At 46.8% G+C, this 21,203-nt stretch overlaps 1 protein-coding gene across 7 annotated transcripts in view; it reads left to right on the forward strand.

The window, feature by feature from the left end:
* Positions 1 to 20,523, forward strand: part of BMAL2 (basic helix-loop-helix ARNT like 2) — an 82,770-nt gene extending 62,247 nt beyond the window's left edge. For all 7 annotated transcript variants that reach the window (XM_054987913.1, XM_054987918.1, XM_054987917.1 and 4 more), the window contains 4 exons: positions 2,020 to 2,128; positions 9,948 to 10,038; positions 11,575 to 11,683; positions 13,860 to 20,523. In XM_054987913.1, coding sequence (XP_054843888.1) covers positions 2,020 to 2,128; positions 9,948 to 10,038; positions 11,575 to 11,683; positions 13,860 to 13,993 — 443 coding nt within the window. In that variant the 3' untranslated portion in view covers positions 13,994 to 20,523. The remainder of the gene's footprint in view (positions 1 to 2,019; positions 2,129 to 9,947; positions 10,039 to 11,574; positions 11,684 to 13,859) is intronic.
* The last annotated feature ends 680 nt before the right edge of the window (positions 20,524 to 21,203 follow it).

Genomic DNA, 21,203 nt, shown 5'->3' on the forward strand with positions numbered 1-21,203 from the left:
ACGTGATTCTGATGAAAAGTTGATTAAGAAAATGTATATCTTCCTAATGCAATGGAAAGAAAATGAAGGGGTAGAGAAATGTAAAACTTTATGGGCACGGAATTTAGGTAATAATATTGACCCGGCGCTGTGGAATAAGATATGGAAAGTAAATATTAAAATAACTAAATCTGCAACGTTTAAAGAGAACTTATATAAGATGTTTCATAGATGGTACCTAACACCAGATAGATTGCCTAAAATGTTTAAAAATATGTCAAATGAGTGCTGGAAATGTAAAAAATGTACAGGGACGTTCTTTCATATGTGGTGGTCCTGTAAAGAGGTGCATAGATACTGGATAATGGTACACAAACTAATATCAATTCCTCTCAAACCAGAAACTTTTTAATTAAATTGTATGCCAGATATGAGCAAGGAGCAAAGACATTTGACAATTCATATAGTAACGGCGGCTAGAATTTTATTAGCAACTTACTGGAAACAACAAAGAAGAGTTGTTAGTGAAAGAAGAGTTAATAGTGAAAGTAATGGAAACTGCGGAAATGGACAAATTAACTTCTCTAATGAAAGGGCAAATGGAAGAAGATTTTTCCGCACCATGGGATCCCTTCTACAAATGGATGACAAATAAATATAATGATTAAATGTAATATAATACTAAGGGTAATAGTATATGATACAATAGAATTCTCAGTTAATGGTGTCGTAGGACGAAATACAGGAGGTGAAGAACCAGATAATGGATATAGGCAAGCCTAATGATGTCTCGTCTATATATATATGTGAAAAACAATAAAAATATTTTTTAAAAAAAGAAAACAAACTAAAAACAACACCCCCCTTCTAGCAGGGTATTCTCCTCGTTGCCCAAGGTTCAGGCTGCCCCTATAACTCTTTGGCATGACTCTGTCGTACAGACCCGCTGGTAAGCCAGGAGGGCAGGACCCCTATCGACCTTTTCCAGGGAGCTGTTCCAGAGGCGTGGGGCAGCCTCTGAAAAGGCTTGAGCCCAGACCATCATGGAACGTTCCTTGGACAAGGGGGACAGCAGGCCCTGCTGGGAAAGACAACGCTACAGTCCTTCAAGTCATGAAGGGCTTTAAATGTGAGCATCAACACCTTGAATTGGATCTCGAAATGAAAAAAGCATTTCTCCTTTCACCTGTTTCTCCAGTATAAGACCAAGATTCACCAAGACTTCCAAACTCTTAACAGAATTTCAGCAAAACAGCACCCTAACAGGCTGCAGGCTGCAGTGTCACGTCTTCCCAGAACTCATTTATTTGTTTATCAAAATATCACTGTGGAACAGTCAGCATTGCTATGTTCATAGGTTATAAATCAGAAAATAGAATCCATTTTTAATAAAACCGTACAGTCTCATTGGTTGTGGCCTTATTGCTACAATGTTGATCTCATCTTTTTCTTCAGATACTAACAGTGCAATCCTAAACAGAGTTACTCCAGTCTAAGCCCATTGACTTCGAGTAACTCTCCTTAGGATTGGACTGTACGTGCGATAAATAGATCTAATGTTGTCTAATAGACATCTCTAATTTGGAGGGGAAAGGCCACAACCTATCACTTCAAGGCAGTATGAAATTATCACATCTCTGCAATGTACATGTTTTGTTCAGAGTCCGCTTGAATTGATGCATTTGTTCTTTTCATTTTTCTGAATCCGCTCTGTAGATTAGAATTCTTGGATGAAAGCAATTTATCATTATTGCTGTGGTTACTGCCATAGGGTGGGAGGAATGATGGAACAGGAATTATATTTTGCAAAAATCTGTGGTAATGATATGCCATGGCACAGGGCTAATGCAGTGAATGATAAACTCAATGAAATTAGTTATAAACAGGGCAAATGAAATTATGTAAACAGTTAAATATATATAATGGAAACTGAAAGGACAAGATCCTATTCCAGTCATTTTTAATACAATCAAAGAAAAGACATGAGTTAAAACTGTCCATATAGCAAATAGTCTAAAGTTTTTCTTTCCTCAAATGTAGACATGCCAAAGCCATCATTTCTTGGTGTACCGGGGATGTCTACGGAAACTGTGCTTGGGGCTGGAAGCATAGGAACAGAGATTGCAAATGAAGTCTTAGATTTGCAAAGGTAACTATAATTTAAATGTTGCTGAAACAAAGTTTCTCCCTCTGAGGCAGAAGTCATCTTGAGGTGGGTGATTCCCACCCTCTATTTAGGAAGGCAGGACTAATTTGTCATAGATCCAGCAGAGTTAGCCGTGTTAGTCTGTAGTTGCTAAATCTGACGTCTCATCTGACAAAGAGAGCTGTGGTTCTCAAAAGCGTATGCTACAATAAAGTTGGTTAGTCTTAAAAGTGCTACTGGACTCAGGACTAATTTAGACTTCCTGTCTTCCCTTCAGTTTTGTTCCTGCCTCGATAGGGAGAGCAGCGTCTTAGGCTTCTGCCTCGGACTACTGTATACTTTTCCTTCTTTCTACCTTTCAACACAGTCAACTCTCTTCTCCGACAGTCCCTTCTCTTAAATACGTGTTTTCTCACTCCCCCAGCAGTGCGGCTAGCTGCAGGGAGTTCTCCTAAAATTGTTCCCACTCTTTTCAGTTGCAGCCATTACCCTTCCCTCCTTTCTTCCTGACCTCCCTCAGGGAAGCCTCTTATTCGTCTTACCTCTTCCTTGGCCGTGGCCGGCTCCTAATTTTTCCTTCTCCTACGCTCTCCCATACAGTGAGGTTAACTGTGGGGAAAAAACTTTCAGCATTTGTCTCCTTTTCCCTCTCTCTTTGGCTGCCATGGCAGCCATTTTAGAATTCCAGCATCCGGATTGCCTCAGGCCTGCATGGAGGCCACAATGAAAGATGGCTTCTTGTTTGAGGGTGAGCTGGGGGCCACACCTGTTGATCCGGGGACGAAAAATGGACTGGATTGTGAGGTGGTTCGGCCTACCCATGCCCATCCTACTTCGAAGCCAGAGACCACAAAGCCCCTGAAGCACGCCAAAAAGAGGCGTCACAGTACTGGAGGCACTCACAGCGCAGCAGCCTCCAGAGCCCTACCTGGTGCTGCTTCTTCCAGCAGCTGCATGGCAGCCACTCACGGCCTAGCCGATGCCTTTCCCCTCAGAGGCAGCGTGGCAGCCACACAGAGCCTAGCTGGCGCACAGACAGCCTCAGACAGCATGGCAGCCCCACAGCCTAGCTGACACTTTTCCGCTCAGAGGCGGCGTAGCAGCCACACAGAACCTAGCTGGTGCAGTCCCATTTTCTGCACAGGGGGGAGAAGATCACAAAGTGCCTCCAGCTGCATCTGTTGATCAGTCCAAGCGGCACAGAACATTCGAGGCCAAAATGGCCCACTCAGAGGCGCCACAGTCATCTTCACCACCAAGCTCTGCCAGTCGACGGACCGCGAGTAACGCACCTGGTCTGGCTTCCTTGGCTATGCCCACTGACTTCGTAGCTGCTCTGAGACAGGTGGTGAGGGAAGAAATAGCTGAGTCCAGCACAGAGCAGTGGAGGACGACTGGGCTTCCTCTCGATTATCCTCTGTTTTGTGAGGTAGGAAATGGCTAGCCTTCAATGCACAGCAGAGGAAAATAATAGCTAACAGAAAGGAGGTCTACATAAGAGCATCTGGGCTAATGGAAGGGAGGCCTACATAACCCTGAAGCCCTGTGTGTCATCCCCTGCATAGATAGCTCCCAGTGGAATTAGCCAGCCTTTAGGAAAAGGGGGGGGGATTAGCCAAGGGGTGTGTGTGTTAGCTTTTGAATGATATATATGCTTGATACCTGCTTGTACCCTCATTCCTGACAAAGCCCAAGTAAGATCCTGAGACTAGCAACTTTTCAATAAAGCTATTACTAACAGTGGAGTCTTTTGAAGGTTACTTGGCAGCTCCTTACAGATAACAGTTTTACACAGCAGCCATTTCTGGCCTTGCCAAAGCTGGCAACCTTGCCAGCAGACAGGGAGGTGGCTGCAGAGTGGTTTCTCACACCCCAAAAGCCAATCAATGGGTGCAGGACCCAGCAAGAGCCCGCCAAACAGTCTGGCGAACCAACAATAGTGACATCCCCAGGGTCCAGCACTGATAATGGTCTACTCATGAGTAATGTGCCTGGGCCAGGAACGGTGATGCTGTCCCCAGATCTCCTAAACTTGATTACTTACTATGAGAAGAGATTGCCAAATTCATTGCTGGTGCACTAGGGGAAGAGGCAGGTCTCCCTCCAGTTCTTCTTTCAGCCCTTCCCCCCAGATGGAGGTTGTAGAAGGAGCAATTTTCATACAAAGGGAATCCTGGCTGGCCTGTTAAGGCAGCTAGAGAGGACACCTATGCAAAAAAAAAAAAAAGGACAGAGTGATACCTCTCAAGGAGAATCTGAAACTTATGCAGTCAGTGAAGTTTCGCCTTCCTCTTGGCTCCATATGTGTCCACACTTCCCTTCCCCCCAGGGAATGGGGCCAGCACACCCCAAGGTTCTCAATTCCTTGTTAATCAGCACTGGGTACCTTATTCAGCAGAAACAAAGAAGAGCCCAAGTCCTAGCACAGGCCTCTCCTAGCAGTCCTTCAGCTGGCTCTTGTAGACTGGAGTAAACCCTGGACTGGAGGGCAACTGCTCCAGATTTTAGTATCCTGGGACCAACATAAAACATGAAACAGACTCCATGGCATTACAATTGCCCCTGCTGGGAGAGAGCTCTTCTTGCCATTGTGTTCAGCCTGTCCCTGCGACCATTCCACTAGGACACCCTTTCTAACAGGAGCCAGTTCAGTGTAGTGGTGGGAATCTGGGAGCTCCAGCTTCTGTTGCCACGCTGCCTGGGAGGCTTGCCTATGGCCGTGGGCCTGTTCACTCTCTAGGCCTGGCCTGCCTTGAGGGGTCTTCTGTGTGGACAGAATGGGAAGGAATGAAGTGTTGTATCCACTTGGAGTCCCCACTGGGGATAGAAGCTGGGATCTACGTATACTCCACCACAGCCCTTCTACTCAGAAAGGGTGCCTTTGGCTACTGGCAGGGCGCCTGCTGTCACCCTTGGCAAATTTATTCTTCATCCCTGTGGTCATCACTATTGTTGTTGATGACCTGCAGATTAAATAGCATCTCATCTCTATTCCAGTCCTCGTAGACAGCAAATACTATAAACTGTTAGCCTATGTGAGAACCAGAACTCCTCTGCTGCAATTTTTTTCTTAAAGCTGTTGCTCAACAAATTATTATGACTTTTCTACCATGCCCTTGAAGGAAGCATGAAACTCTATCCTGGGACATAAAGGGCCAAAGTGTTTGAGGCCAGTGAACATCTTTGTAGGAAAAGATAAAAGCCCACTGGCTTCTTAAGAACTAACATTTATTTGCTCAGAGTAGTCGTGAGTAGACATGGACACGAACAGGAAAAAAATGAACATGGTGTTCGTTGTTCGTTGCCATCCACGAACAATGAACAACTAACACTAACTAACATGATCCTGTCACGAACATGTTCGTTGTTCGTTGGGGCCAGCAGGCTCTCCTCCAGCCATCAAGATCCCTACCGCACCACTCCCAGAAACCCTACCTGAGCAGGCAGCAGGAAAGGTACCAATAATAAATAATAGCTTGGCCCCAGAGCCTGGCAGCAGCCCTGGAACTTGAAGGGGTAGATCCCTACCGCACCACACACAAAGAAAATTCAAGCTCCAATGCACTCACCCTGTCTCTCTAACAGCAGCTGTCTCTCCCTGAAAGCCAGAGCTGGAAGCCCCCTCCCCCCTGGTCTTTTCCTCTTGTAACAAATTTGGAGCTCCAGTCCACACTTGGGAGGAAGACCTGCCTATCAAACTAAATTGGGCTTAGATTGGGGTTTCCAGGGCAACAGGAGGAGTTCAGACAGAGTTCAGACAATCTCTGCCTGCGTTGCCATGGGAATTGATTGCAGGTGCCAGACTGTCTGGCTTGACGAACAACAATGAACAAGGCTTGCAAGGACCACCTGTTTGTTTAGAACGGGGCCTCATGATGAACAGCTTGTTCGTGAACAGCAGATTAGGCTGTTCGTGGGTTTTTTTAGTACGTATTGCTGTTCATGCCCATCTCTAGTTGTGAGTTCAGTTTATTTCTTCAGATATCTGCGTGTTTCATAGTGACTGTTTGCTGTGACTTCACAGAGACTCTGAATCCTTCAGTCCAGGTAGACAACACTCCTGTCACAGGTTAGTGCATCCCTGCTTTCCCATGCCTTCATTCCCCTGGGACAAGGGAAAAAGGAGTATACTCCATGTTCTTCACAGTGCCAAAAGAGAATGGAATTGGAGGGCAATACTAGACTTAGTATAAATCAACAAGTTTATCAAACTGAGGCACCTCGATGGGAGACAATGAGATCCATCCCAGAATCCCTGCAATGGAGGGCCCGTGGCTCAGTGGCGGACCTGCCTTGCACACAGAGGGTCCCGGGTTTGGCTCAAGGCTTCTGCTGTTCTGGATCTCAGAGCAAAACAATACCTGAGGAGTACCTTACTTCACATTCCAATTCTTTCCAGGCACAAAAATATTCCTCCTTTTCTGCACAGGGGGCTCCATCCACAGTTCCGAGCATTGCCATTTGGTCACTCCATGGCATGGAGGGCCTTCGTGAAGATCTTGATCAACCTGGTTGTCATGCTAAGAGAGAAAAGCATTCATGTACACCCTTATCTGGACAACTTGGATCAGGTCAAACTCTGCATGTCTACAAACTTAAGGTTCCTAATCAACTTAAGCGGAAGTTCCTTACAATCCAAACAGTGAGTAGAAGATCTGGGAGCTCTATTAGACGCAACACGCAATTCTCTCTTCCTAACCGAAACAGGCAAAGAAGAGAAAGGAGATGTCACAAGCGATCATCAAGGCCAGGTACTTATTGATGACACTTGTGGAATTGTTGGTTCTACTCATTCCGAGTATCGTCGCCATCCAGTAGGGTTAACTGCATACAGGGCCCTTACAGTGACTTCTGAGTCTCTTACAACTACAAATTATGAAGAAGAAAGATCTTTCCATCTGGGGCCCCTTGACAGTAAAAAAGGGGAAACAGTCTCATCCGGCAGGCAAGGATGGCCAACCTTCTGCAAGGAAAGCAATACTGCAGTCCAGAATTGAAAGAGGTGACCACAGAGACTAATCTGCCCAAACGGAGAGCAGCACTAGAATAGCCACTGGTGCAAGGTCGATGATCCAGCAGCGAGATGAGCTCCCCTGTCAACCTACTGGAGCTCCAGGCAATTTATCGAGCCCTTTTATGCTTCAGACACGAATACCAGACCAACATGTTCTAATCAGAACAGACAATGTGTCGACTAATTAAGTGGTCACATATTTCACCAGGTGCTTCCATCCAGAGGCTGAAGTAACCGGGGCCACGTGTTCTGCAATTTGCCTTCTATCCATGCCGATTCTCCCGAAACTAATCAGGAAGATCAGAAAGAAAAAGTAGAAATCATCCTACTGATCCTGGCACCCGTGGTTCTCTGCTCTTCAGCAGCTGTCAACACTTCACCACTGACCCTCCAATGTCTTCAGATATACTCCAGCAAGGGCCAGTTCAGCAAACCGCATGGAGAGTGAGCAGGCGACTTCTCCCAACCAGGCTAGTCTCAAGAAGTAATTGATGTGCATCTGGCCTCTAGGAGACAGTCCACTACCAGGATATATATAATGCATCATGGAAAGCCTTCGCAGGAGGTGCAAATAAATAAATAAAAAGGGGTTAAGGTCACGAAACCCAAGATTAGATCCATTCTATCCTTCCTACAGGTCAGACATGCAAGCAGTCTCAGAGCCTCAACCTTAAGACATCAGGTCACAGTCTTAACAACAGTGCTGCCATGCTACCAGGGGTTGTGACTGTCCAGACACCCCACACACACAGCTCCTTCAAGTGTGATACTCTGAAGGATCCGCCACACGTTTACGGATTTCTGACTTGGAAATTGCATACAGCTCTGCCTGCTCTTATTCCTTTGAGCCTATCATAGAAATTCCTCTGAGGACAAAAACTTTGTTCCTTACTGCAGTTACATCTGCAAGAAGGGAATCGGAACCAGATGCCTTGTCAATTAGCTCGAGCTATATATCTTACACAAGGACAACGTGGTCCTGAGAACAGACTCTACCTTCTTACCAAAGGTGATCTCTTCCTTCCACAGATCACAGGAATTACTCTACTATCAGTTGCCCCAATACTTCTCATCCTAAAGAAGAAACATGACGTATTCAGGACACAAGATGTACTCTAAAAGCATCATAAATGCACATAAAATTCAAAAAATTAGACTTACCACCTGGGATTACTGCTCACTCAATATGAAGTGCCGCAACTAGAGCAGCGTTGCCAGACATGCTACAAAGATAACAACAACAACAACAGCAACAACATTTGATTTATATACTGCCCTTCAGGATGACTTAACACCCACTCAGAGCGGTTTACAAAGTATGTCATTATCCCCACAACAAAACACCCTGTGAGGTGGATGGGGCTGAGAGAGCTCCAGAGAGCTGTAACTGACCCAAGGTCACCCAGCTGCCTTCAAGTGGAGGAGTGGGGGATCAAACCCAGTTCTCCAGATTAGAATCCTTCGCTCTTAACCACTACACCAAACTGGTTTGCAAGGCAGCTACTTGGTTGCCTGTATCTACTTTTATTAAACATGGTAAGCTGAACACTTACAACTCAGCCGATGCAGCGCTTGGCAGAAGAGTATTACACACATCTTACGACCAGGTGATGAAGACCCACCTGAAGAATGGGACGCTGCTGTGGGAGGTCCCATCTTAAGATATCCTCCGCCTCAGAAGGAGAAAGACCGCTGGTTACTCGCTGTGAGGGGTCCTTCTCCTTTGAGGACTGGAGAACATCTTGCCCCTCCCGAAGTCACCGTCAATGTCAGCTTCAACTGCAGCATTGCCTCTTATCTGTTCACTATACTTCCTCTTCTTCCAGATTAATCTGTTCTTGTTAGAATCTTGCATGTAATTGTTCTTTACTTCCCGTTCTAAGCTCTTTACTGCTTTCGGAGTCACCAAACTGCAGGGAAGGGTGACACCTACTGGAAGACAGGAAGTCCAAATTAGTCTTGCCTCCCCGAATAGAAAGTGGGACTCACCTATCTCAAGATGTCCTCAGAGTAGAAGGACCCTTCATGGTGAGTAACCAGTGGTCCATTCTAACAGAAGCTAAAGAGTAGTGCTTTTTTAAAAAGCCTTCACATCCACAATATATTTCTCTCATATACTACTAATAGATGGCTTTCTCTCGTCTTCATTGTTCTGTCTTTGTTTTCAAAAGTTCTTCACGTACATGAGGACTTCTGTCTTAAAGGGCAGGTGCCAGTTCATTGCTTGACGCCATTATCCGATGTAGATCTCTTTTCGCTTTGCCATTAACGTACTGCCATAATGACAGTGAGCTGTAGAGTTCTGTCTTAGATAATCAAGTCAGCATTTCCCCCTCTTATGCCAAGCAGCCGTTTGATTGTTCAGTCTGAATTTAAGGATCTCCTACAACTGAGTGTGATACGGCTTCTCTGAACAACGTGTTGGGACTGGCAATACTACAATTAGGATTTCTAAAGGCTGGATTTAAATTTATCATGGCTTCTAAGAAGCTGATTGTAGTCTATTGCAGCGTTTATTGTACACGTCATCTTGCTTTTATGCATTGTCCTCTACCTTTGTTTATAATATGACATGCCAGATGGGTTTCTGTTTGCTTTGTTTCTAATTGTGTGATCTAAGTTGTATTTTTTATTGTCTTATGCTGCTAGATTGAATTTTTTTAAATATTTTGTAATCCACCTTGACTCTCAGTGAAAAAAGAGGGTAAATAAATAAAAATACTCAAGCATTGGTTTTAGAATAAAATGCCACACTTCTGTTGAAGGATTTACGATAAGTATTTAGTACTTCCTTTTGTTTTGATATAGATTACATACATCTCCACCTCTTGGGGAGTTAAGTCCATCAGATCTTATGAGGAAGTCTTCTTCCCCAGTTATAACAGTAACCTGCAGTAATGTGAGTATCAGTAATATGGTAGGATCCAAAAAGTGTTACTGTTGAGGAAACCGGTCACTGAATTGGATCTCCCTTGCTGCTGTTGCTGCTGCTGCTGCTTAGGGACAAAATATTCCTTAGCAAATGGTAACAGCTCTGCAAAATTGATGGCTCATATTAATGTACTTTCACAGATTTACTAGCATGAAATAATTTCTTTTGTACTGTAATGTTTCCTGGGCACATGCTACCTTAAAATAGACCTGCCTGAGTTTCCCCACATGATTGCAAACAGCCTCAAGTTGAATCTGCCAGCCATGACTCGTGGGTGCCTCCTCCTCCTCCTCAGCAGCCCTTCAAGGAGCTTTATCAGTCAGCATCTTTAGACTAGAGATGGGCACGAACAGCAATACAAACAAACAAAAAAGCCACGAACAGCCCAATCCACTGTCCGCAAGCAAGCTGTTCGTGAGGCCCTGTTCCCGGCAAACATGTGTTCGTTCCAAGCCCTCTTCATGGCGTTCGTCAGCCGTTCATAAAGCCAGACAGTCTGGCTCCTTTCAATCATTTCCCCTGGCAACATAGGCATGGACTGTCTGAACTCTGTCTGAACTCCTTCTGGCTTTCCTTCTGGCTTGTAACCCCTCAAAGTAGCTTCTAGCAGACAGTCCAGTTTTTTCTACTGTGAAAAGAAAATGACAGGAAAGGGAGGGACCCATGGATCATGGCTTTCCGAGGATCCAATCTCTCTGAAACTTGGGGGGACTTCAGAGGACAGTGAGGACTATGTCCTCTGCAAATTTGGTGGGTATTGGACATTGGGAAGGTCAGTTTGTAACCCCTCAAATTAGCTTCCAGCAGACAGTCCAGTTTTTGCCACTGTGAAGAGAAAATGACATGAGAGGGGGAGACCCATGGATCATGCCTTTCTCGGGGTGCAATCTCTCTGAAACTTGGGTTTTTTTCAGAGGACAGTGAGGACTGTTTCTCCTACAAATTTGGTGGGTATTGGACATTGGGAAGGTCAGTTTGTAACCCCTCAAATTAGCTTCCAGCAGACAGTCCAGTTTTTGCTACTGTGAAGAGAAAATGACATGAAAGGGGGAGACCCATGGACTCTCCTTTCCCCGGCTCAAGTTCAGCTAAGTCCCAAGGGGGCCATTCTGGCTCCCACGAACCTCCAACTACAAACATGTTCATGAACATGTCATGTCCGTCGATGTTCGTGAATCCCTGTTCATGGATGACAACGAACAACGAACATCGTGTTCATTTTTTTCCTGTTTGTGCCCATCTCTACTTTAGACCACGATCCAGCATTGAGAAAATTCAAGTTAAGTCTGCTGTCTTTAATGGGTTAAATAATCTAAAAGATTGGAAAAAATTGTAAATATTTGGCAAATTCAAAGCACTGCCCCTTGCAGCTTATCTATTACTTGTAAACCAAGCCCTCTCAAAGAGCGAGTGCCTGTTCCCCTAGCTCTGTCTTTGGTGCCAATGTTTTCTACGATGTGCTTGAATGGTGTCCATTTTTCTCCATTTTATTTTGCTGCTCAGGTGCCAAGTAAAGAGCTGATTCAATTATGTCCTTCTGCAGTGGAAGATCTGGAGACTCCAGGGCGAAATCAGGGCACTGTTTCATTCCCTAGCAATGCACCTCTCCTCAGTAAGCTCTTTTTATTATTTACATTTAGTGAAATGTATTTTCAGCCTCTGAAGTAGAGACTCTGTGTACCTTGCAGTACAACACTCTGCATAATTACTCTGGTGTAAGCCCATTGAAATCAGAGAGCTTAGACTGGAGTAATCCTGCACAGGATTGTCTGTGCTCTGAGATTGCCTGAGTGTGAAAGCCTTGATCGAAAGAAATCCTGAGGGTGTGATCTGTGAATGAAGTCGGACAAGCCTTGAAGACATTTGTCAACTTGGAGATACTCTAACTGTGCTTACAGTATAAAGAGGTTCACATCTTAGCCCATCTGTTGCTCTGTTCCATTTAATTCCTTCACCTCCTCGTGGTGGTCCAAGTGGTACATCTAAAAACACAAATCTTGAATCATTTCCCAGAGGAGGCCACTCAGCTTCCCAAGGCAGTATCATCATCATCATCATCATCGTCATCATCATCATCACCTTTGCATCAGCTCATAGCCTTAGCAAACGGCACCAGGAGAAAACCACAATGCCAACAATATCAATACCAATTAAAACCCATAAAATGTCCATTTAAAATTAAAATACATAATAATTAAAATCATAGCATTAAAATAGAAAATTAGTGGTAACTTCCTGTTCCTGTATTAACACAGAAAACCTAACATAGTACTTATAGTTTATCCATCAACCAAACTAGCAATAGATGGTTTTGACAGGGTCTCTGCCGCCCAAGTGATGAACTTCGCCATTTCGGATGTTACCCATTCATTTTTATCAGCAAGCAATATCATAAATCTGTTCTGGTCTGATCTCCCTAGAGATGGTGATAGAATACCCCCACGGCTGTATAGCCAGCACAAGCAGCCCAGAAGAGCAACTTTTGCCCACTGAAAAGAAGCTCCAGGTGGGGTCCCGGCTGTGGCCTCGTCGTCGGACAGCAGCTGCCCTGTTTGAAACCACTGATGGCTGCCTAAATCACAGCATTCCAGAGCTGGAAGGGGCCATACAGACCTTCTAGTCCAACCCCCTGCCCAGTGCAGGATCAGCCTAAAGCATCTCTGACAAGTATTCATCCAGCCTCTTCTTGAAAACTGCCAGTGAGGGGGAGCTCACCACCTCCCCAGGCAGCTGATTCCACTTTTGAACTACTCTGACCGTGAAAAAGTTTTTCCTAATATCCAGCCGGAACCTTTGTACATGTAATTTAAGCCCATTGCTTCGCGTCCTACCCTCTGCTGCCAACTGGAACAGCTCCATGCACCTCCTCCAAATGACAGCCTTTCAAATATTTAAAGAGAGCAATCATGTCCCCCCTCAACCTCCTCTTCTCCAAACTAAACATTCCCAATATTATATTGTCGAAGGCTTTCATGGCCAGAGAATGATCGTTGTTGCGGATTTTTCCGGGCTGTATAGCCTCTGAAGATGCCAGCCACAGCTGCTGCCGAAATGTCAGGAATTACAATGCCAAGACCACAGCTATACAGCCCAGAAAATCCGCAACAACCATCATTCCCAATATTCCTGAAAGCTCAGGGGCGGGGTGCTCAGATTGACTGTCCTCTCCTCCCTTTTTACAAAACCGCTTTCACGACAGGAGGTGGGGGAAGCTTTGGTCTCTCTGGACTAAATGAGATTTAATTCAAGTATCTGGCTGGAGCTGTTTAGTCACCTGCCGACATCATCTTCTTAAGAAGCGTTATCACAATATAAGAGGCTTTGATTTCAAGACAATGTTTTGGAATGTGTCCGTTTTCAGTGCAAAAGCGGCAGCTTATTTCCAGTCTTATTTTTAAGGGCTTACGTGTAAAAGGAAAACATGCAAGTTGCCCCCATGGTTTTTTCTCCTTAAAAAAAACTGAAAGAGGATCATTTTGATTAAATGAATTGCCATTTGCAAAATCCTTCACCTATTTCTAGTGAATCTACTGCATTATGTTAACTCTCATTTTCGAAGAGGGGAGTCCAGGCTGCTATGAAGAGCAGGTCTGGTTTGTTTGTGCACAACCTTAATGTTCAAGTATTCCACGCTTATCTGCCTTGTAACACTTGCATGGAAGTAAAGATTTCAAATTCCACCCATTCAGGATACTGAACACTTGTGAGTAAATGGAGAATTATAGATCTGTGTTGACATATTATTGTTATGCACAGAGTAGTGGCATCTCTTGTTCTGTTTGTTTCAGGTGATTCTGCACAGTTGGATTTTGACGCAGTGTGTGAAAACGACACAGCCATGGCTGCACTTATGAATTACTTGGAAGCTGAAGGCGGTCTGGGTGATGCAGCAGAGTTAAGCGAGATGCAGTGGACTCTCTAGTTGCGTGTCTGCAGCTGAGAAGGAACATCTTTTAATGCACAAAAAGAATTCTACGTCGCTAAGTACTGTATTGGTACCACTTAAGGCTTTAAATAATATTTACTATATTATATATATTTTTAAAAGACTTGCCTTGTTCATAAAGAAATCAGTTTAACTGCATTACATTGAAAAGATGTGATATTTTTAAAGGACACACACGACCTCAATTTGTTACTCATACAAATGTTGACTGGAAAACTTAAAAAGGTTATATTTTTCCTAAAAATCTTTAGGTAGAATATATTGTAAAAATGGGCATAGGGTTTTTTGTTCTGAAATGTTCGATTTTTTGAAATATTTAAGTTCCTAATTTATTAGCATCACTTCGGAAATGTCTCGACTTTAGTACCGTTAGAATTTTTAAAGTATCAATTTCTGTGGAAACTGTATTCTGTTTGAGGCTTTTATTTTAAACACAAAACCTGGGATCAAGAAGCAGACAGTCCTGTTAAAAGGACCAGTCATCACGTACAACAAGGGAAAACGCGCGTGTGTGTGTGGGTCTCACTACAAAACCACTAGAGGCAAGTGGGAGCTCGGAGGCCTGAACTCCATGCATCTCATCGCATCTAACATTGGCAGCAGGCAGACCAAAAACGAAGCGCAGCAGAGAGCTCACTGCTGCTGCCCACATTCATATCAGGCACTGATTGGACAGTTGCTGGTTATTCTACCAGAAACCTCTTAAGCGACAGACTAGACAATCATTGCTACCAAGATTAAAAATAGAAGTAGGAATGTTGATTGAGATAAACCAGTTCAGGAAAAATTGAACTATAAAGATATTTTGTGTTAATTTTTTAGTGTACAAGCATGAAAATCTTGCTTCACTGCTGGGCCCTGGAGTGGGTGTGAAGCTCTCGTGGTCCTTCCAGTTGTGATGCGGGAAATGGCTCCAACAGTTCAGGCAATAGCCAGTTTAGAAGGCTGGGAGGCACCGTGCGTCCCAGAGGATAGAGATGAGAGCTCCAGTTCCAGATGCCAGAAACCTTCTGCCATACCTGAAAAAGGAGATGTGGCGGTCCTCTCATACAGTCCGCTCCTCGGCATTTGGACATGTAGGCAAACGCATGTCTTCAAACATGCTGTGTTAAACTTGGACTGAACTTGAGCTTCAGCTGAAATTAACTATATTTTAAAATAGTTTTAAAGGTAGGCAATAGTGAATAGTTTTTCTGAAGTGTGATAGAACTTCAGTAAAAGTGCGTGTGTGGGGGTGGGTGGGTGAGAGAGACACAGAGAGAGAGAAATGTGGGGAGCTTGCCTTGCACCTTATAAAATTCGCAGGTGGGCCCCATAACAACCTGAGACCACGTTCCACATTGTATGTAGGGGCCAGTTAATGTTTTCCCCATGGGTAGTGCAATTCTAAGGCAGGCACCTGTGCCCCAGCTTATCTGTGGCGCAGCTGTCCCCTCCCCAATGTCTTTCGCAAGAGAGTCACGCTAGCGGCCAAGTCTAGCAAGGCATGTGAGGCCATAGCAGGGAGCATCTCCCAGCGGCCATGCCACCCCTCATGTCAGGCCAGCGAGTGGCAAGGAAAGGCGCAGCCAGTGTGTGAGTCGCAATCCCCACCAGCTGTCAACACCTCCCCTCCAGAGACCAGGCTGCCGGAGACCAGAAGGTCCCGTGATTGCAGCGCCTGTCCTGAGGCACCCGACTTAGGAGAAGCCCTCTGTAGAGGGGGGAGCTCAGGTGCTGGCGGGGCAGGCCCCCTGAGCTCCCTGCTGGGTCCAGGTGGACTGTTGAGTCTCCGCTTTCTCATGGACAGGTCCCACAGTGCTGCCTGTCAGGGTTGCTCCCCTCCTCTGCAGAGAGCAGGTGCTCAGGGCACAAAGGCCCCCTACGATCACACTCACCATGCCCCCACAGAGACAGGTGGGGGGGTTGCTCAGCCAAGCTGCAGGAAGGGCGCATGCTCACCCCCTGTGGTGGGGAACTGTCAGGCCAACAGCCAAGGCACCATGTACCTGGAAGGCCCCCCAGGCTCCACAACCCTGGGACGTGGTTGTGCCCCTTCTTCGCGGAAGCTGCAAAGGAGGCATGGGGCAACTGCCTCATCAAAAGGCAAAGAGACAGCGGGGGGTGGTCCGGGCAGGGTGCCCCTGGAGCATGCCCCAGAAACTGCTGAAAGGTACATACTCCCCTGGTAGATGAGGAGGGGGCTACAACCTGCTCAAGAATGTACCATGCTCACCAGTGGAGGGGGGCTCCTGGTGACTATTCTGTGTGCCCCTGGCAGGCAGAGGGATGGGAGGGGGGCTGGCAGTGGACCACAAGCTGCAGTTACAAGCTGTCCAAGCAGCCTCTCAATGCATGCCTGACCCTTGTGCGTGACAGCCATAGATGCCGCTGCAGATGCATCCAGCCCGGCTGTGTGCTCGTGACCTCCTCCTCCTCCTCCACTCACGGCGGATCTCCAGCAGCTCTTTCTCGATTGCTGCTCTCATGCCTCCCTCTGATCTGGAGCCTGTGGCACCCAGCTCCTGGTCTGCCGGCCGGCCCCCTCTGCGTTCCCTGGGTGTGTTGCTCTGCCTCTCTCGGAGGATGTTGAGTCCGTCCATGGCTGCTGGCTCCCCTGTGGCAGCTGGCTCCAGGGACCTGGTGATGCAGAGGCTGCAGGACAGCTGTTCCCGCCACCGCTGCCTGTCTTGATGGGGTCAGGACTCAGAGATGTGCCACCAGTTCAGCAGTGAATGTCAGTGTGCGGGCTCCTGGAGGGGCGGGGGACAAAACCGGGATCTCATGTTGGGTGGCTGGACCCAGGCATGCTGCCTGGGTCCTGGGCCACCTCCTCAGCCATTGTTTCATGTCTGTCTTCTTCCACTTCACCAGTGACAGGCTCGTCCCCCATGTCGGCCAGCTCCATTTCCTCCTGCCTCCCCTCCTCGGGACTGGGATGGGTGGTTTAGGCACAGGGCTCCCACCAGGGTGCCCCACTGCTTCAAACAAGGGCCCCACGACTGGTTTGACCTCTCCTGGAGCCAGGGCTGGTCAGCTGGTTCCCGGCCACCCTCCTCTCCCCTGGCCTTCTCGTCCCTGTCACCCGACTGCATCTGGATATTCTGCTGCTGCCAGGGCTGCATGGAACTCCGATCCTGTGAGGAAGACAGTCACAGGGTTGTGCCCCGCCATAGCAAGGAAGTTATGAGAGCGAGCATTCAGTTACCCCGACTCACGGCTGTGCTCTCGCCTCTGCCAGAGAGGAGGTCCCAGCTGGGGGTGCCCACATGGCAGTGAGAGCCTCCCCTTCTGAAGCAATTGTGTTCGAGTGCGGGTCCCTGGGCAACTGCCTCTTTGGCAGGCATGGACCTTGCCGGCTTGCAGGCCGGGACCACACCCCGCCCCTAACTGCGAGGCTGAACTGCAGAGGCCAGAGTTTGGGGGGTGCTGCCAGTGAGGGTATGGGGGTGTGTGAACAAGCATGCTAGGGGGGCCGGCTCTTCAGGGCTTTCTTACCTGTCACTGCACCCTTGACCCTCTCTGAGCCAGGACTCAGGGTGGGTTACCTGTACAGGAACTTGAGAGGGAGTTGTCAGTCAAACAACCAGGACTTCGCTCTCTTCCCATGTGTGGGTGTGAGGAACACCCTGAGTCTCACCCCATCCCCCTTGCGCACTCTAGCATCCCCCTTCCATCCAGCTACAACCACAAAGGCCAGTGTTTGTGGAGTGCTGCCAGGGAGGGGAGGGTCGAGGCTGGTGTGAATGAGCAAGCGGGGTGGCTGGCTTCTCAGCTCCTTACCTGTAGGTCAGCCCTCGCCCCTCCCTGAGCTGGCACTTGGGACCAGTTACCTGTACGGGAACTTGAGAGGTAGTTGTTTGTCAGACATTCAGAACTTAGCTCTCCTTCCGTTGGTAGTGTGAGGTACACCCTGAATTTTGCCAAGTTCCCTCTGTGTACTCCCCCCTTGTGCTCTAAGTCTCTGCAGCAGAGGGCTCTCGGTAGAGCCTCCGCCCATATTCCTACTTACCTGGGTTCACAGCTGGAGCTTATGTAGGGTGGGCGGGGGAATGACTAGACGCCAGGGAGGGGGCTCCGCTGCCGTGGGGCCACGAGCGGATTGGTGGCTGTGGCACTTGGCATCCTCTGCTCTGCAGAGTCATGTGGGCGGGGCGGGGCAGGCAGGAGGTGACTTGTCCCTTACAATGAGTGCCTATGGCCTACGCTTCCTTATTTGTGGCATAACTTTCCGCTGTTGCTGGGGGAGTTCCTGTGCCCGAAACAGCTTAGGGGGTGGACTAACTTGCGCCCCACCCCCAGCCCACCGGCGCAGGGAGTTATGGCCCATTCTGCTCGCATCCAGCTGCTGTGGCTGAGCACCAGTGGGCGACCCAGGTGGAGTGGCATTGTGCTGCTACACCGTTGTAACTCCTAGTCAGTTTCCCCAGCACTTTTGCCCCTCCCTCCAGGATTGTGCCAAACATGTCAAAAAAGACATTTTATCTTGCATGTTACGGACGGCATTGGAGATGTAGATAGAGTTATGTGCTAATTTTTGTCATGTGAAAAGCATCCCTGGAGCTGAAATTGCATATTTATTTTAGGGGAAATGTTGTGTGTTTGCGTGTCTGGGATCCACAACTGAACTGCTGAGCCTGATTTTTAAAGGAGGAGATAAGAACGGGTGGAGAGCAGCTTTTTAGCCTTTTCCCCTTGCTTAGTTTTTAGTCATGATTAGCAAGCTGCTTTTACTCAGCTGACAAAAAGGGTATGAGGGAAAGTGATTAGCAAGTCCGTTGTGCCGCTCTTGCAGAACGCACCATGGCCGCATTTTGCACTAAAAGGAGTCTCTCGAGAGACGAATGGAATGACCTGGTGTAGCATAGTGGCTAAGTAGCTGAACTGTGGTGGCACTGCTGGTTCGAATCCCACTCCTGCCACGAACTCTGCAGGTGGCCTTGGGTCAGCCCCTCCTCTCAGCCTCAGCGCCCCAGCTGTATTGTGGGGATCATCATAACACTGACTTTGTCCACTGCTCTGAATGAGGCACTAATCTGTCCAGAAGAGAGGTATACAAATGAACTGTTATTATTACATTAGAGGTGTAGAGCTGCACTGAGGGAATTCACTGCTGCTAATTCTAGGGGAAGGTGAAGTAAGAGCAATTGCTCCCAAATAGCCACTAGATGTCCTTCTGCTTCTGTTCTAGAGGAACGCATAGTATGGCTTGCAATGGAGATGTTTCAGCTGCCTTCACTTTTGTGTCAGTAACATGTACACAGTTGCATAATACATGTAAGTGCAGAAAAGTCACACTTTGGAAAATACTGTGTTTAGAAAAATACAAAGTGGACTTTTCTCCCTCTTACTAATTTCCCTTTATAGAGAAAAGCAGACCGATGCCTTGTAGCTTTGCATGAAACGGATTCTAAAAATTGCCTATATTAGTAAAGCTGAATGTGGCTTGAATTCCAGCATATAAATTAGTAACTGGGGGCCTCTTCAGGGCGCTTCCTGCTCTTGCTCCCCAGCCAAGAAGTAAAAAGTAGAGAAGTAAGAGCTAAGCTACAAGAGACGAATTACACAAGGAGGAGCACGTGAAGGGAGTTGCAAGGTTAGCCGGGAAGCCGAGTTTTAAGAGATCGGAAGGCTTTGTCAATTTCCCCTCTGGACAGAGCCAGGGAGATCTCTGCTGGGAGGATTTACTTTCCTCTTTGCCTGGGGAAGGGTCTGTCAGTTTCACCTATCCTTCTTGGCGGCAAAGAGGAAATTAACAAGTCCTCTGAGCAGCAATCTCCCTGTCTCTGTAGAGAGGAGAAGTTCACAAAGCCTTCCAATCTCTTTTAAAACTCAACTTCCCAGCTAACATTGCGACTCCCTTCACGTGCTCCTCCTTGGCTCTGAGTGACCCAGAAGGAACTGGAACCGAGACTCGGGTCCACCCCCAGCCCTCCTGCTCCAAGCATCCCTTTGGGAAAATTGCAGAGGAGTGTGTAGACTAATGGAAGAATCAGATTTGAAACGTTGCACCGGCTCCACTTAAGTGGCCAGAGAACGATTTGGGGGAGTCAGAAAGATGCCGGGTCCTTTTAAAAATATGCTGGTAGTTTCCTGTTTGAGCCACTCTGAGTGGGAAAAGAGAGGAAAGTCAGAGTGAAGCAACAAGGAAACGCAGCTCTTCCTGTCTGCCCCGCTTTCTGGTTATGTTCAGAAGGGTCAGGAGAAGGATCCCAACAGGAAAAGGAAGTAGCTGGTATGTGTTCAACGTTAGCCACTGTTCTGAGATTTTCCTGTGTCTGTTCATGCGTTCTTTTGCCCATTAGAGGCAAACCTTTTGTGGAATTACTTTTACTCAAGAAACGGTGCGCAGGAGAAGCAACATGTACAATATCTGTCCATTTTCTGATGTATTAAATCCTTTCCTTATTTCTACCACTTGAAGGCTTGCTGGTTTTCCTTCGCTGATTTCTACTTCACGTTCAGTATACTTTGTAAACGTTTATGCTAACTAATGGGCAGAGAAAATTAAAATATATTTTCTACAAGGAAGTACGTGTGTGTTTGTTTTAAAGGTCAGTGTTAACTCTGATAAAACAGAACAATTTTGGACTGCGTATTAGTATGTTTTTAATGCATTTTTCCTTCTTCCCTACAAATCCAATCTCACAGCCGGTTTTGCAGGCGCACATCTATGCAATTTGCCGGCCCTGTCAGCTCCCAGCTCTGCCTCTTGTGCTTCCAGAAGGCTCCCCTTCCCTTTTTATATATGAATATGGCATAGGGGCATGACTCATACGTGCACGTCGTTCAGGTCCTCCCACCCACACGTTTCACAAGCCTTTTAAACATTCTTCCAGCCTTGTAAAAGCAATTGAGGTGGAGTGGTAGTTTTGGTGATTGTGTTGGTACCAGTCCGTAGATACCCATTGTTGGAGAAGGGGGTCCGGAGACCGATGAGCCCTGGGATCATGTTTTGGGTCTGCCACGGCTTGCTCCACAGCCTTCATGTGAAAAGAAGGGGGCTTACACCACCAGCTGATCTGCTATCTGGGTTAACACTTTCATATGTTATCTTATGCAGAATTCTAAGAGCCTTTTCATGGGATAGTATAGATAACAACAACATTCGATTTATATACCACCCTTCAAGAAAACTTAATGCCCACTCAGAGCGGTTTACAAAGAATGTTATTATTATCTCCACAACAAACGCCTTGTGAGGTGG

The sequence above is a fragment of the Eublepharis macularius genome, chromosome 9, assembly GCF_028583425.1.
Source record: "Eublepharis macularius isolate TG4126 chromosome 9, MPM_Emac_v1.0, whole genome shotgun sequence".
NCBI lineage: Eukaryota > Metazoa > Chordata > Lepidosauria > Squamata > Eublepharidae > Eublepharis > Eublepharis macularius.